The sequence below is a fragment of the Bos mutus genome, chromosome 14, assembly GCF_027580195.1.
Source record: "Bos mutus isolate GX-2022 chromosome 14, NWIPB_WYAK_1.1, whole genome shotgun sequence".
NCBI classification, from domain to species: domain Eukaryota; kingdom Metazoa; phylum Chordata; class Mammalia; order Artiodactyla; family Bovidae; genus Bos; species Bos mutus.
In genome coordinates, this window is record NC_091630.1 from 66028763 (window position 1) to 66043562 (window position 14800).

A 14800-nucleotide genomic window follows, 5' to 3' on the forward strand; every position below is an offset into this window, starting at 1 on the left:
CCAGTGAGAGCAAGGCTTAGAAATTCTGCTTCAGTGCATTTACTTCCAATTAAGATATCAGACTATTTCATAAGATAGTGATCTTGTCACTGATGATAATCCTGTGGCATGTGAATTAGCTTTTGATTTGAGACATTCAGAGTCAGTATGTGGATCAGATTCCAATTCAAAAAGGGTGAATAAATATTAGTATTTATTAGTGAACATGCTACTTATCAGCAAGTATTAGCACTTAAAATTACTTTGTTTTGTGAGTTCTGTTGGTAGCATACTTTGGCACCTTAATTGATGGTTATGTGCATAGCCTTTTCTGTTTGAATTCTAGAGTAAAGAATGAATATTACAAGTAGTTCATATAATTAATGAGATATAATCATTGGTTTAAACGTAAATAGATTTGAGGAGACATCAATTAGTTAATTTGGACAGAACTTAATTGAAAATATTTTGCTTTTCCTAGATATGCACTTTGCCTGAGAAATGCGCTATTGATAAGATCATTGATGCAGGCCCTCAACTCTCTGGATCACTAGATTACAATGTAGTCCATAGTAAGTGGTTAGTAGAAATGGTTTTCTGTCAACATAAAAACTTATTTTAAGCCATCAACAATTAGTAGCTATTATTTATCAATTAGATAAGAATAGTAATATTTCCTAAAGGCGTGGTATTGTTTGAAATGTGACCTTTGTCCATTGTTTTCCAGTGTGGCTGTAATTAGTCACATAGATTAGAAATTTATGTGAATGCATCATAAGAAAAATTTTGCAGTTCTGAGCATTTGAGGGAAACCAAGATTTTGAAAGCTTTGATAATAATTTTTTTCTTCTGTCTTGTCTTTTTCACGTACCATTAAGTTGTAAGAATCTTTATTTTTATGGAAAATCAAGAATAAAGTTTTTATTTTTTTTTTAAACTACTAATGTTTACTGTTTCATCTAAAACAAGATACTTTTGCTTCTGTAGGTTTATATAACAAAGGATTTGTTTATCTGGATGTACCAATATCTGATGACAGTTGTATAGCAGGTGAGTATGTGGTAATATTTCTCAATGTTTTTTGAATGGCTGCTAGGTGCTGGGTACTGTGTATCACCCTAATAAGTTAGACACACATCGTCCTGGGATCTTTGTGTTAGAATTTTTCAAAGAAAACCATTTCTTCCTCATTACGTTACAGCACACTGTGGTGATTTTACTTAAATTCCTTCTTTTTATTTTTATCTTATGATGGTGTAAACACTGTATTAAAATAGAAATCCAAGGTAAATTTCTTAAAATCCTAAATCAAATCTGTCTTTATAAATTTATGTCATCTTTTAAACCTTGTTCACTGCGTAAGTTTCTACATGTATTCAGTAATATCATAGAATTGTATGTTGTTCATTTTTACCAGACATATCTGTGTCTTATTTTTTCATGTAACGACCGTCTTTTTTGGCTTATCTCTTCCTCCCTTCTTCACTTCCTCTGCAAGTTAAATCAATATTAAGACCCTTGTATATTTCAGTTTGGGGCTTCCCAAGTGGCTCAGTGGTAAAAAGTCCTCCTGCCAGTGCAAGAGACACAGGTTTGATTGGAGAAGGAAGTGGTAACCTGCTCCAGTGTTCTTGCCTGGGAAATCCCATGGACAGAGGAGCCTGGTGGGCTACAGTCTGTGGGGTTGCAAAAGAGACACCACTTGGCAACTAAACAACAAACGAACAAGAACAGCAGTGTTTCAGTTTACTAAACCATTACTCTGTTGCTGGCTATTTGGATCATTTCCTTATTTATTTATTTTGGTGACGTGGTTAACATCTTTGAACACAGTAGAGCTTTTTTTCTGTAGGTTAGATTTCTTGCCAATTTGTAGAAGCACTTGTTACATTAAGGTTATGTGTTGTAAATGTGTTTTCCATCGTATCTTTTAGCTATTCTTGTTTGTGATATCATCTGCATTCTAAGATACTTGTGTAATCAAATATATAAAGAGTCAAAACATTTCAGGAACCTTACTGTTAACAACTGAGTGATAGGGCTTATTAAAGAAACACTCCCTCCATCAGGTGTCGTACTCCAGCATGTCCTGACCTTTATGTTTTATTTGTGTAGGCAATGGCACCCCACTCCAGTACTCTTGCCTGGAAAATCCCATGGACAGAGGAGCCTGGTGGGCTGCCGTCTATGGGGTCGCACAGAGTCGGACACGACTGAAGCGACGTAGCAGCAGCATATGTGTTTATGTCCAGGCCTTCCTTGTCCTTTATTTTTTTAAAAAATAATTTTCTTTTGCTATTTCCAGGTATTTTTCTTTATTTTTATTAATGTCTTTTTGAGTAGGCAATAATTAGGATTATAAAATCCTAAACTTACAAAAGAGTGTAAAAACATCTGTTTCTGATGCCTGACCTGAGTTACTCAATTTCTCTCTCGGCCACTACTGCTAAGTTGCCTATATACTCTCTCACAAACATACTATGCACGAATATATGTATATAGTTTTTTGTGTGATTTTATTCTTACACAGATGGTGTATCCAACGCATGCTTTGCTTCTTTAACTTAATATATATTGAAGACTATTCTGTATCTCTTTATGTAGAGATAAAGAATTTCTCATTCTTTTTGTCCAAATTCTCTTTGTGCCTTGGTTTCTTCATCTCTAAGATAAGATATACTTTTTAACAACTCTTGATATTAAGAGGATTAAGTGAAATTGTATATATATAAAGCAGCTAGTAGTATAGTCTGGCATTTAGTAAGCATTCAGTAAATTTTGACACTTCTTATTCACATAGTTGATAGTGTAGGAAAAGAATTAATTATATTAAAAAATGGGATTGCTGAAATATTTCTAAAAAGAAACCTTTGATCCTTAACAGTTCTTGGGTGATTAGAAATAGGGTAGCACCAAATCAGAAACTGCCATGAGACAGAGCTGTAACTTGGGTAGCTTACCCTGATGTGTGCATTGTGGTTCTTCACAGTGTCTTCATTTTGCTCACTTGAGTTTTGTCTTATTGCTCTCTCTTGGGAATACTTTTAGGTTTTGGGTGCAGTGAGGTAGTGTTAGGGTCAGAGGACACAGGAACACCACATCCTCCTGTGATCTAGGCACACATCTTCCCAGAATGCTTTTAAGGGAAGTGTGCCCACAGGGGAGACTGGCAAAGGCAAGCGTAGTGCCTCCTCATGGTCGGGAAGCGCAGCCTAGTAAATTGGAGTAGGGCATCTGGACCAAAGAGGTGGAGAGAAGTGAGTACAACTGCCAGGTGGAGAGTAGCAACTGGGCAGCCTCTTGTGCTGACAAAGGTTTTGACCCTCTTGCCATTAAGGAGGATACAGAATAAAAAGCCCCAAAGAGCAAATTACATCAGTGATAAACGTGGCAGTCACACATATGGGTTTCCCCTTTTGTCAGGATGGAGCAGGGATGATGGGAGAAGGACAACGAGCTGATACTTTCTGTCCCCCTGGTTTTGTATAGCATGGCAGCTCGCAGCCCTTGTTTCTCTGCTTCAGACCAGGCATCCTGCTGCCTAAGACCGATCAAAAGCGTACCCTTGGCAGGCTTCCCCATCCTGAAGCAGCCACAGTCCCCCTGCCTTTCTCCTGAGTCCACGCCTATAAGCACTTCTCTGCCTGAGTAATGTTGAGCGGTCCCTGGGGTGAAATTACTTTTATGGCTTTATGCTCTGCCATCAGAGTCCACTATGTATATGACCTTTACTTTGGGAGTTTTAGAAAAACTTGCAGTGGAGTTGATAAAATGAATCAAAAGCTGAATTCATTTCCTAAGTTGGAGGTCTCTTTTTGAATAGATATTTGAATTAAACTTTCTTCTTTTATAAAATTAAATCACTGAGAAACATCTGTTTTGTTTATTTTAGTTCCTCCTCTTGAAGGTTTTGTAATGAATCGAGTGCAAGGTGATTATTTTGAAACCCTGCTCTATAAGATATTTGTGTCAATAGATGAGCATACTAATGTTGCAGAGGTAAGTGTGACAACATCTTATGAAAGAGTTTAGCCTCAAGATTAGAAAATAAGTTTGTGTCAAGTGGATAAAATTATTTAATGATATAACTAAAATATTTAAAAAATCCGTACATGGTTAGATTTTCGACTATTAATATACTTAAGTCACTGTTCTTAAGTTACTTCCTGCATATATATATAGTTATAATTTGGTTGATCTAGAATTTTTTCATTTTAAATGAGAAAATTAAAGCTAAGTAATTCTAATTAAAATTCTAATTAAAGTAGCTCAAGTAATTATAACTGATGCTAAGTTATTAGGGTCACTGCCTGGATTTGTGCTACTCTAAGTGTCTTAAAGATATGGAAAGAGGAAATTTCCGCTTACCAAATTTATTCAGTATTTCCATTATTGATAATTTAAATTTTGCTGATGATGGAGAAGTTATCTGTAACTGTTTATTATGATATACTGATAATTTTTAGGAATGTAAAATAATTTTTAATTTTATTTTCCAGCTTGCAAATGTTCTTGAGATAGACCTGTCTCTGGTTAAGGTATGTAATTTTCCTACTCTTTTTCACTTGTGTTACGAGCACTGAATGGATTATAGATTTTTGTCTTGCTACTGAGAAGCGGAAGCAGTGAGATGCTTATTAATTGTCAGAGGAAGTAGAGCAGAGCAAGACCAGAGCCCTGAAGTTCCCACCCTAGGGAGTGAAAGCTAGCCTCACCCGTCTGTGCCCAGCAGGGAGCAGTGCCTTGTAATGAAGTCATGGTGTCTTGCAGTGATGTCAGTTAAAGCAACAACTCCTGCTTCTTGGGGGTGTGGATCTGGGGAGGGCCAAGCCAGAGGGTTGGAGGCTTTCCCTCTCCTGCCTATGTGGAGATCTTAGGGGAAGACCAGGCTTACTGAAAACGGTTTTTTCTGGCTATGGGATGAAAATATTTGAGGATCTCTATAAACATAGTCCATAATAGTTTTTTTTGTCTACAGACATTCTGATGTCTAGTTTATTTCAGATATTCGTTTCCTTTATATTCCTTTTAGAATGCTGTATCAATGTACTGCCGATTGGGGTTTGCCCACAAGAAAGGACAAGTAATAAATTTGGACCAACTTCATTCATCGTGGAAGAATGTTCCATCCGTAAACAGATTAAAGTAACTCATTTATTTAGTATGAGAGTTTTTTGTTTTGGGGAAAAAAATACAATTTTATGTACAAAATTTTATTTATTCAGCAGATTAAACCCTATATATTAGTGGTGTTTAATCTTGTGTGTTTTGGAATTTTTTTTAGACTCTTATGAAAACTATGACACTTGCCCTAGAGAAAAGCTCATACTATATGTTACATATAAATTTAAAATGTTCTCATATTCTCTGAAGCCTGTCCATGGGTTTAGTTAAGAACCTTTGCTGTGGGTGCAGAATATTTTAGGGCTACATCTCAGTTTGGGGCCTGAATGTAAGAGTGGATTTAGGTGAATGTTTGTAAGCTCAGTACTGACTTCAGTGGCTGTTTTTATATATGGTCATCTGTGTGGTTTTTCAGAAGTGACTGTTTTCTTCATCAACAGGAGTACTTTAGATCCACAGAAGATGCTCCTGTCGTGGGATGGCGGGGAAAGTAGGAGCCCTGTACAGGAAGCTTCATCGGCTACTGACACGGATACAAACAGTCAAGAAGACCCAGGTTAGCGGTGACTCAGCTTGAGCCTGTCTGTAAATAAGCCGTGTGTCTGCACATACACTCATAAAGCGAACTCTCCAGGTTTACAATTAATTTATGATTTGGTCTGGATTTTCTTCACTCAGTATGTATCTTTGAGTATTTACCCATATGTTGCTAGATCTTAGGGGTATCAAATTGATAGGAAATACAATAGTTTCCTTCTAAAAACTGAGTCTGGAGAATGTAGCCGTAAGAACCACCACAGCGTGAGAGGCACTGTGGTGTTTCTGGGGAGCAAAGAGGAAGAGCCCTCCTTCTGCCAAGAGGGGTTTAGGGAGCCTTCATGGAGAAGATGGTGTTGGGGCTGAGAATGACTAAGAGAGTGCCAGCTGGCGAGTGCAGGAAGACCATCGCGGGGAGGCCTCTAGGTACAGAGGGGGACAAAGCATAGTGGATGAGGGGCTTGCATGTGCTTGTGTGGGGAGAGGAGAAGGGCACAATCAAGTGGCTTCTATTCCTGCCCTTGGTAGCTCTGTTCCCTGGGCCTGGAGACTTGTCTACAGAGGTTAAGCTAGGTAGTCATTTGATCTGACAGTGATCAAGTCTTGGTTTATTATTGACTTTCAGAAAATTTACTGCACAAGTGAATGGCTTAAAAGATTTTTTTTTCTTTCTCTATGTTGGAGATAAGGTAGAATTGGGACCTCTTATGACTTACAGTATTGCCTATATTATGTACTTTTAATTATTAAATAAAGCTGAAATGAAACACATTCTTACTCCAAATGATAAATAATGAACAGTTTTCATTTACTTGATTTTTAAACTATGATTTTTATCCCCCCAGCAGACACAGCCAGTATAAACAGTTTGAATCTGTCTACAGGATACACAAAGCGTATCGCGTTCCTATTTGACTCAACACTTACTGCCTTTTTAATGATGGGAAACCTTTCACCAGTAAGTCAAATTCTTATTTAAATATGAAAATGTTTAACGATTAGGTACATAATAATTCAGTGTTCTTATATCTTTTTTTTAAGTACTAAATTTATTCCTGAAAATGCAGCCAGCTTTGTTTTATATTCTTTAGAGGAGTGTGGCAGCTTTTTAGTGAGGGCTGCTTTTGTAATTAGAAAAATCAAGTCTTTATGCACACTTGAGGTTAAATATATTGGAAAGTGTAGTATCAAGATAAGATGCTTAGCATTCAGAGGGAAAGCTAGAACTTACTAATAATAGGCTCAGATAAAGTACATTTCAGTTTTGTTTTTGTTTCTTTATTGCAGAATTTGAAAAGCCATGCAGTCACAATGTTTGAAGTTGGCAAGCTCTCAGATGAGTCTCTGGACAGCTTTCTTATTGAACTAGAAAAGGTAAATCTAGGTAGCTTATGGGATGTCAGGGTGTTCGGACTCTTTTCTTGCTTGATAAAACATCAGTTGTTGGTTATGTAGATTTTTGGTATATTCTTGTTCATTCCCACCCTAATACTGTGGCAGTCATTTAGTTTTAAACATATTGAGTGGATGAATGAATTTTGTGATTTTAAAAGAGTAATTTACCTCATCTAAGCTCTTAGCATAATCTGACGTAATGAGGAAATGGGGTACAGAAATCTTAAAGTCTGTATGCAGTTTTTATGCACTTTTCCAAAATAGCCTTTAATTTTTTTTTTTCTTTTCATCATAACTCTTAAAAAATCTACTCTTAAGCAATTTTATTTGAAATTTTTGTTCCACTTAGTCTGGAACAATGTCCCTGGGTGTCGTGTTTATATCCACTCTCACTGTCCCTTTTAGCATCTTGAAGACTTCAGCCATATTTGTTTTTAACCATCTTTTCCCTATGAGTACAGCCTAGTTTTCCTTAACTCTAAATCTTGATCGCCCTTTTGGTGTGTTTCATTCCCTGAGTATTTTATTCTGTCCTCTGTGCTTCTTTAAGCAAGTAGTTTGTGTGTCTTATCTGTTCCTTGACTAATAAATTTGGTACCTTCCTTGCTTTAGTGATGAACTCATGTATGTTAGAGAATGTTTGGTAATTTTGTACTTTATATCTCAAAAAAAAAAAAAAAAAAACAAAAAAACACCATGACATTTTTTTCCTCCCCACCTTCTCCATAGGATTTTTACTTTTTTAGTCCCTGAGATCATCCTTGTTGTGAATTTGTCTCCTTAACTTTTATCTTTATATTTTCACTATTTCCTCAATGCTTTTAATATCTTGTTTAGCCCCATTTCTTATTGTATATCATCTTTTCCAATAAATTTTTTATATTCTAGCACATATTAACATGTTTTCCAGATTTTTATTTTTCGGATTTCAGCTGGTCTTTTATCAAGTACAGCAAATTGGAAGATCTCTTTTACGCTTTATATATATATATATATATATATTTTTTTTTTTTTTTACCACATAGACATTCTTGGAAAAGCCCTTTAGTCTGAAGTTTAGTTTTTAAAAAATAGTTTCTTAGCTATTTTTTAAGAAGCTTCATCTTGATCAAACTTAATTGGCTGATCTTGTTAATGTAATGCAAATATAATTAGTTATTTCCTCCTGTAGACCTGGCCTTCTGTTTTCTCTGCTGCTTCTGGAATGTGTGTGCTTTTACATATTAAACAGGTGACTGACTCAGTGTCAGAAGAACATGCATTAAAATGTAAACCCAGTGAAGGCAGGAGTTCCATCCACTCCTCTGTCCTTACATCCTAAGGAGGTCATAGCACAGAACAGGGGCTCAGTGAATCCTTGTTGAGTGATTTAAAGCTGTGTGTTCAGCGATACTGAACAGCTGTATTGAGTCACGTACTCTGTTGTCCCTTGCAGAGTTGTGAACAGGGTGATAAAAATAGTGGCATCATTGGTGACCATGGATTAGACTACTTTTCTAGACAAAGCAGAATATACAGATCTTAGAGTTTTTTGAGCACCCTGTTTGAATCATATATGGAACATATAATGTTATAATTTGGCATTACTTTGTTGCTGAAGTTGTTTTACTTGTTGGGATAATTTCTGTCACCTTCCAAAGTGTAGTCAAATGGAAGCTCAACCAAGATTGGGGTTAATATGTATTTCAGTATTGCCTGGGCAAATTTCTGATTGGCTGATTTTTCAGTTCAGTTCAGTCGCTTAGTTGTGACTGACTCTTTGTGACCCTGTGGACTGTAGCACACTAGGCTTCCCTGTCCATCACCAACTCCTGGAGCCTGCTTAAACGCATGTCCATCGAGTTGGTGATGCCATCCAACCATCTCATCCTCTGTCGTCCCCTTCTCCTCCTGCCTTCAATCTTTCCTGGCATCAGGGTCTTTTCCAGTGAGTAAGTTCTTCACATCAGGTGGCCAAAGTGTTGGTGTTTCAGCTTCAGCATCAGTCCTTCTAATGAATATTCAGGACTGATTTCCTTTAGGATTGACTGGTTGGATCTCCTTGCAGTCCAAGGGACTCTCAAGAGTCTTCTCCAACACCACAGTTCAAAAGCAGCAATTCTTTGGTGTGGCTTTCTTTATAGTCCAACTCTCACATCCATACATGACTAGTGGAAAAACCATAGCTTTGACTAGATGGACCTTTGTTGGCAAAGTAGTGTCTCTGGTTTTTAATATGCTGTCTAGGTTGGTCATAGCTTTTCTTCCAAAGAGCAAGTAGAAAACTAATTTCACAGTATGAAAAGGCTGATTTTTTAATAATGTCTAAAGATTTCTACTTTATGGTTATAAACTGGCATGAATGGCATGGGAGTGGTTTTTGTTGCAACCCATATGTTCTCTTGTTTCAGGTTCAGAGCACTGGTGAAGGGGAAGCACAGAGGTACTTTGACCATGCGCTCACTCTGAGGAATACAATACTGTTTCTGCGTCATAATAAAGATCTAGTTGCTCAGACTGCACAGCCAGACCAACCCAGTTATGGTATGATAAATATACTCGAGTTTGAAGACATGATCCTATGGAACTTCTTTCTAAGAAATTAAACAAGTCATGCTCACTTATTTAATCATCACTTATTTTAAAACATTTCTTCTTCTATGAATTTTTTTACTCATCAGCCATTTCTTATATTACTTTCTCTCTTCTGTTGTGTGCTGCTGACATTTGTAGTATCTAAATTTGTTTAGCTATCTGTAAGAAGAGTAGAAGTGTTAATTTGTTTAAGTAGCTGTATGGGATGTAGGCATCTGCAGATGCCTATCTACAGATGTGAAACAGGCATCTGTTTTGAGAGGTGGACAAATGACAAAATTTATTTAGGAAGCATGAAGCATCAAGAATGAAGAATTCATTTTATAAAGATAAGAAACAGGGCCTTTGTATTCAAATGCTGCTGTAATATTTACTGAAGTATTTTACTTGGTGCCTTGGTGTGCCTTCTCAGTTTTGTGATAGAAAGGGGTTCCCAGACTTGAGTTGAGTTGAGGTAGTAGCTCCTGAATTGAGGAGTGGCCCCAGGAATGTGCTTTTAAAAAGATGCAGCAGCTTGGGCACCAGTGTACGAACATTACACTGTGAATGTCCTTGCTTCCTGTAGTCCTTGGACATTCATGGGAGTTGCCTTTTGGGGGCCTTTGGCACCACTGTCACGTTTAATTTCACTCATTCTCTCATTTACCTAAAAGTTCTATTTTCTGGCCAAGAACCATCATTTTCTTAGTCATACCATCTTCATTCTACTTCTTTCACCAGCACCTGGCTTTCTTTTCAGCTCAGTTAAAAACATTTAGGATGGAATCATTTGTCACTTCACAAGAGTTGTTGTGGAGGGGAGAACAAAAACCCTGGGTAGTTCAGCTGAGTGAGGCTAGACACTCAGCACCTGGTGACCCACGCCTCAGCTTAGAGTCTGGTTCAGAGTCACGCTTTAGCAGGATTATAGATGATTCCATGCTGGAGGTTATTCATAAACGGTCGAAAGTGAGTGTTAAGTCACCAGATACCAAGACACTAGAGCTCATTTTGATAAATAAACATTTGTTGATAGTAATCATTTTTTGGTTACCAAATATTAAATCATGTGACCTAGCAGTGAATGCCACAGTCTTGAATATATCTCTGGATACACGGACCCTGGACTTTCTTAGACTTTTATGTGATTTTCAGAGATAATGGGTTAGAATATTTGAAGTGTCCTACTGCCCATCATAGAATCCAAGAATGTTACAGAGTGCTAGTGACCAGCCAGGGGTAACTCATTTTATAGATAAAGAAATTCAAGCTTTTCTTGGTTAAATCTCTTGTGCATTTAGTCATTAAAGCTCATATGATTAGTAAATGGAAGAGCTGGGGCTTGAATCCATGTCTCTTGAATATTTTCCCTTTGCTCTGTCCTTTACATTATCTTCTCTTGAACACTGAGGTTTTTGTTGATTTATTCATGAACAGTCTATTGCTTAATGGGTTGTGCCAAACTTATTCTGTGTGAAAGTAAAGTATAGTTTTAACCTTTAAAGCAGATTTAGTTGTTGACTGTTACTGGAGCTTTAATTGCTTAGAATAACTGATGTGGCTCCAAAGTTAAAATGTAAGTAACTCCTCCCTCCCCTTGAGACCAGATCGGCGGTTGTTTATAAAGTTTAATTCTTCTAACCAGCCTTTCTTAACTGGGGCTCCTCATTAGAACCACAGAAGATGATTTAAGTGACTATTTTCAATTTTTATAATAATGGTGTATAACTAGTACCATTTCAGATTCATAGAAAAAAAGGCCATTCATTCCAGATAAAGAATTAACTTTTTATTAGGGCATTAAGGCTTAATACCCTCCATGTAAACAAAGTAGCTTTTTGTAGGTGCCAGATGGGATAACTCAGTCTTGCTCCTTTTTAAACAATAAACTCTGTAGTATTGGTGTTTAAGCATCTATTTTTGAGTAGAAAGAATTTTCTTTTTATGTCATTAGCAATTTGTAGTTTGAGTATATCATGTAGTACTTGATATTCATTGTAAAGCAAAAAGCCTTGTGATGCTCTCGTAGAAGCAAACCTCTGATACTGTGACAGGACTAATTTCTTAGTACTCTTCTGGTTTTAGACAGCTTGAGGCACTGCTTGAAAAATGAAAACAACGTGTGGTCTAACTTAGTTAAGATCATAGACACTCCCCTTATTTGTGAGAGGCCAGGCACAAACACCCTCAAGAATCCCTTTGCCCCATATGCCGTTAGCTAGACTGCTTGTCCCCCCGATTGTGCAGAACAAAACGCTTGCTACACTATGATCAAGCGTCTGTCCTTGTGATATTAGCGAATTTTGGCCACCCACTTAGTGTGTTTTCTGACTCCTATATTGTACAGTCCACTTTTATTCCCCCCACAACTAATAAGCAGTCTGTAGAGGGAGACACTTTACGACTGTGCACATATCCTGCTCTGTCAGTGCTTCCTCCTAGATTTAGCATTCTCTGTTGATCCTTGTCTGAACCATTCTTGACTGTGATGGCTGCAAATTGATCTTTTTTTCCCCCAACTCCACTATTTCTTCCTCATTTAACATTTGGGACCAAGTTTCTCTTATATTCTCAGTATGGATTTATCAGTTTTTGTTTTTTCGATGATGTATAACCAGTCATTATTGTCTTATTATTTTTTTTGCTACATTGTCTCAGATTTTGCCAGTGGACTTCTCTTGTCCTGGAGTGCCTCTATCTTTTTTTTTTTTTTTAATTTGGTGGGGAGTAATTCCTTATTTTCTGACAAAGCTATCTTACTTTGTGTTTCTGCTCCAACCCTGGAATCAGCCTCTTCCCCTAGGAGCCTGGTTTCTTTTAGTGGTGAAATGGTATTAAAGACCAAGATCTTGGGTGCCAATTGTACTCAGGGCTTCTAAGCTCTTTTAGCAAGCCATATCCTTTTTTAGATTCGTTTTTGCTTAGAGGACTAACTTGATCTTCTGAAGTTTCAATGAACTCTTTTTAGAAGCAATAGAATTGGAATTTTCCAGAAGAATTAAAAGTGGGAACACTTAACATCATTTGCATGCTTAGCTCATGCTTTATGGACCCTAGTTTAGGGCATGTGTTTCTAAATAGGAATTCTTGCCCCTCTGGTCAGTTCAGAATTTGGCTGTGAAGTTTTTATAGTGATTGAAAATCGGGGGAGGGAAGGAAACAGCTTTCCCATGGCACTTAGGTTTTCGTAAGATGGCACTGCCATGATGGAGAGGAAGTAAGGTAAAGCAAACGTATTTAAAGTGAAAGGTTAGCTCGAAGAAACACCGGTAGACAGTTATCTTTCTGGATCAGAATAAAGACTTTTAGCTTTAAATCTTAGAAAGTCTTAGTTGACTTCCTAGGAAATAAAGTGTTTTTAAAAAATTATTCTACCTTATTTTAAAAAATTTTAATTTTTATTTAAAAAATTGAAGGCAATTCTCAATATTTTCATCTTCGACATTTTTGTTTCATGTTGTCAGTCTTTCATTCTGTGTATGTGGTTGATCACAATTCAGGTTTTCCTCTGGATCTCTTGCGCTGTGAAAGCCTTCTTGGGTTGGACCCTGCAACCTGCAGCAGGGTTCTAAACAAAAATTACACATTGCTTGTTTCCATGGCTCCTCTCACCAATGAAATCCGGCCCGTCAGCAGCTGCACCCCTCAGGTAAAGAAAGACCCACTGGGAAGCCTGCTCTGCCATTATTTTCTTCTTCCTCATGGCAACTTGAAGGGGAGGTTTAACAGTCTTATGTATTGATTCTCAAATTGTAGGCAGCAGATACTAAAATCATCAACTCAGAAAGCAGTTTTGTACGTATTGCTGTTGTAGGATGTTCAATTTGTGAGGTATAATTGGTACTTTATATATATATATATAGTCTAGTGCCCCTAGAGAAGGAAATGGCAGCCCACTCCAGTATTCTTGCCTGGAGAATCCCATGGACAGAGGAGCCTGGTGAGCTACAGTCCATGGGGTCGTGGAGAGTTGGACATGACTGAAGTGACTAAACCACCAACTACCATTGTCTAGTGATTAATGACACATTTGATTACAGTTTTCTTCTTGAAAGCAGGATTTCAAAGAGAATGTTTTTGGATCCTCTAAGAAAGAAACCTGGATTGCCTTGAAGGATAAGATAACTTTAATGAGGAAGAAACTGAAGTGTTTAGGAAGTGGGGCTGTGATGCTGAATAAGCTGACAAGAAAAAATTATACTTGAAAGAGAGAATTCTGGTTACCTTTAAAATTGTGAAGATGACTTCTGGTCTTTTACTTTTTGAAAGTAAATAAGTTTCATGTATTTGTATACTTAGCAAGGCGTGTACCATGTGACGTGTACCATTTTCAAAGCGGGAGGATTGTGCTACATCCTGCCTGGTTTCCTCGGTATGCTGGGTTTCACGGTGTAGGAAAAAGGAAGGGATTCTGGTACATGGATGTTTCTGTTGCCTGTGCAGATCTAGCTGCTTCATGAGCACACTCCCCCCTTAGCCAAGTTGTGTCCTCTGTTCAGTGGGAGTGGGTATAGATTTGCATTTACTAATCTTTGTTTTATAATTCTTTGTGTCCCCTCCCCTCTGCCACACATACACACTTCCTTCTACTCTTTAACACAGCCTCTGGGCATAGTAGGAATCCATGAATTGAATGAGTGGTAAGATGGGTGCAAGGATAGACAGTCTCTCTTTTGAGAAAAATTGTTAGTGGAAATAATTAACACTTAGATAGTGCTTATCATGTGCTGCCAGGTACTGTTTTAAACTTGTAGCAATGTCCTGAAGAGGTAAGTATTCTGTTGCCGTGTTGCTGCTGCTGCTAAGTTGCTTCAGTCGTGTCCGACTCTGTGCGACCCCATAGACGGCAGCCCACCAGGCTCCCCCATCCCTGGGATTCTCCAGGCAAGAACACTGGAGTGGGTTGCCATTTCCTTCTCCAATGCATGAAAGTGAAAAGTCAAAGTGAAATCGCTCAGTCGTGTCCGACTCTTAGCGACGCCATGGACTGCAGCCTACCAGGTTCCTCCATCCATAGGATTTTCCAGGCAAGAGTACTGGAGTGGGGTGCCATTGCCTTCTCCATCTGTTGCCGTGTTACAAATGAGCAAAAGGAGGCACAAGAGACCTTAAGTAACCTGCGGCGATATGGCCCAGGGGATGAAGCCAAGGTTCAGACATAACCCAACTGCTCCAGAGTCCATTCTCTTAACTGCAGTGACAAGAACTTCTC

General features: G+C 37.8%; 1 protein-coding gene across 3 annotated transcripts in view; it reads left to right on the forward strand.

Moving 5' to 3' along the window:
• The window catches only part of FAM91A1 (family with sequence similarity 91 member A1), a 40554-nt gene that overhangs the window by 10417 nt on the left and 15337 nt on the right, over positions 1–14800 (forward strand). The window contains exons 7-16 of one of the 3 annotated variants that reach the window (XM_005891963.2): positions 461–551; positions 967–1029; positions 3872–3978; positions 4479–4517; positions 5012–5124; positions 5544–5659; positions 6486–6598; positions 6928–7014; positions 9426–9558; positions 13089–13237. In XM_005891963.2, the coding sequence (XP_005892025.1) occupies positions 461–551; positions 967–1029; positions 3872–3978; positions 4479–4517; positions 5012–5124; positions 5544–5659; positions 6486–6598; positions 6928–7014; positions 9426–9558; positions 13089–13237 (1011 nt within the window). Of the gene's footprint in view, positions 1–460; positions 559–966; positions 1030–3871; positions 3979–4478; positions 4518–5011; positions 5125–5543; positions 5660–6485; positions 6599–6927; positions 7015–9425; positions 9559–13088; positions 13238–14800 lie in introns of those variants that run through there. The other 2 variants (XM_070382440.1, XM_070382442.1) reach the window with 2 other exon arrangements.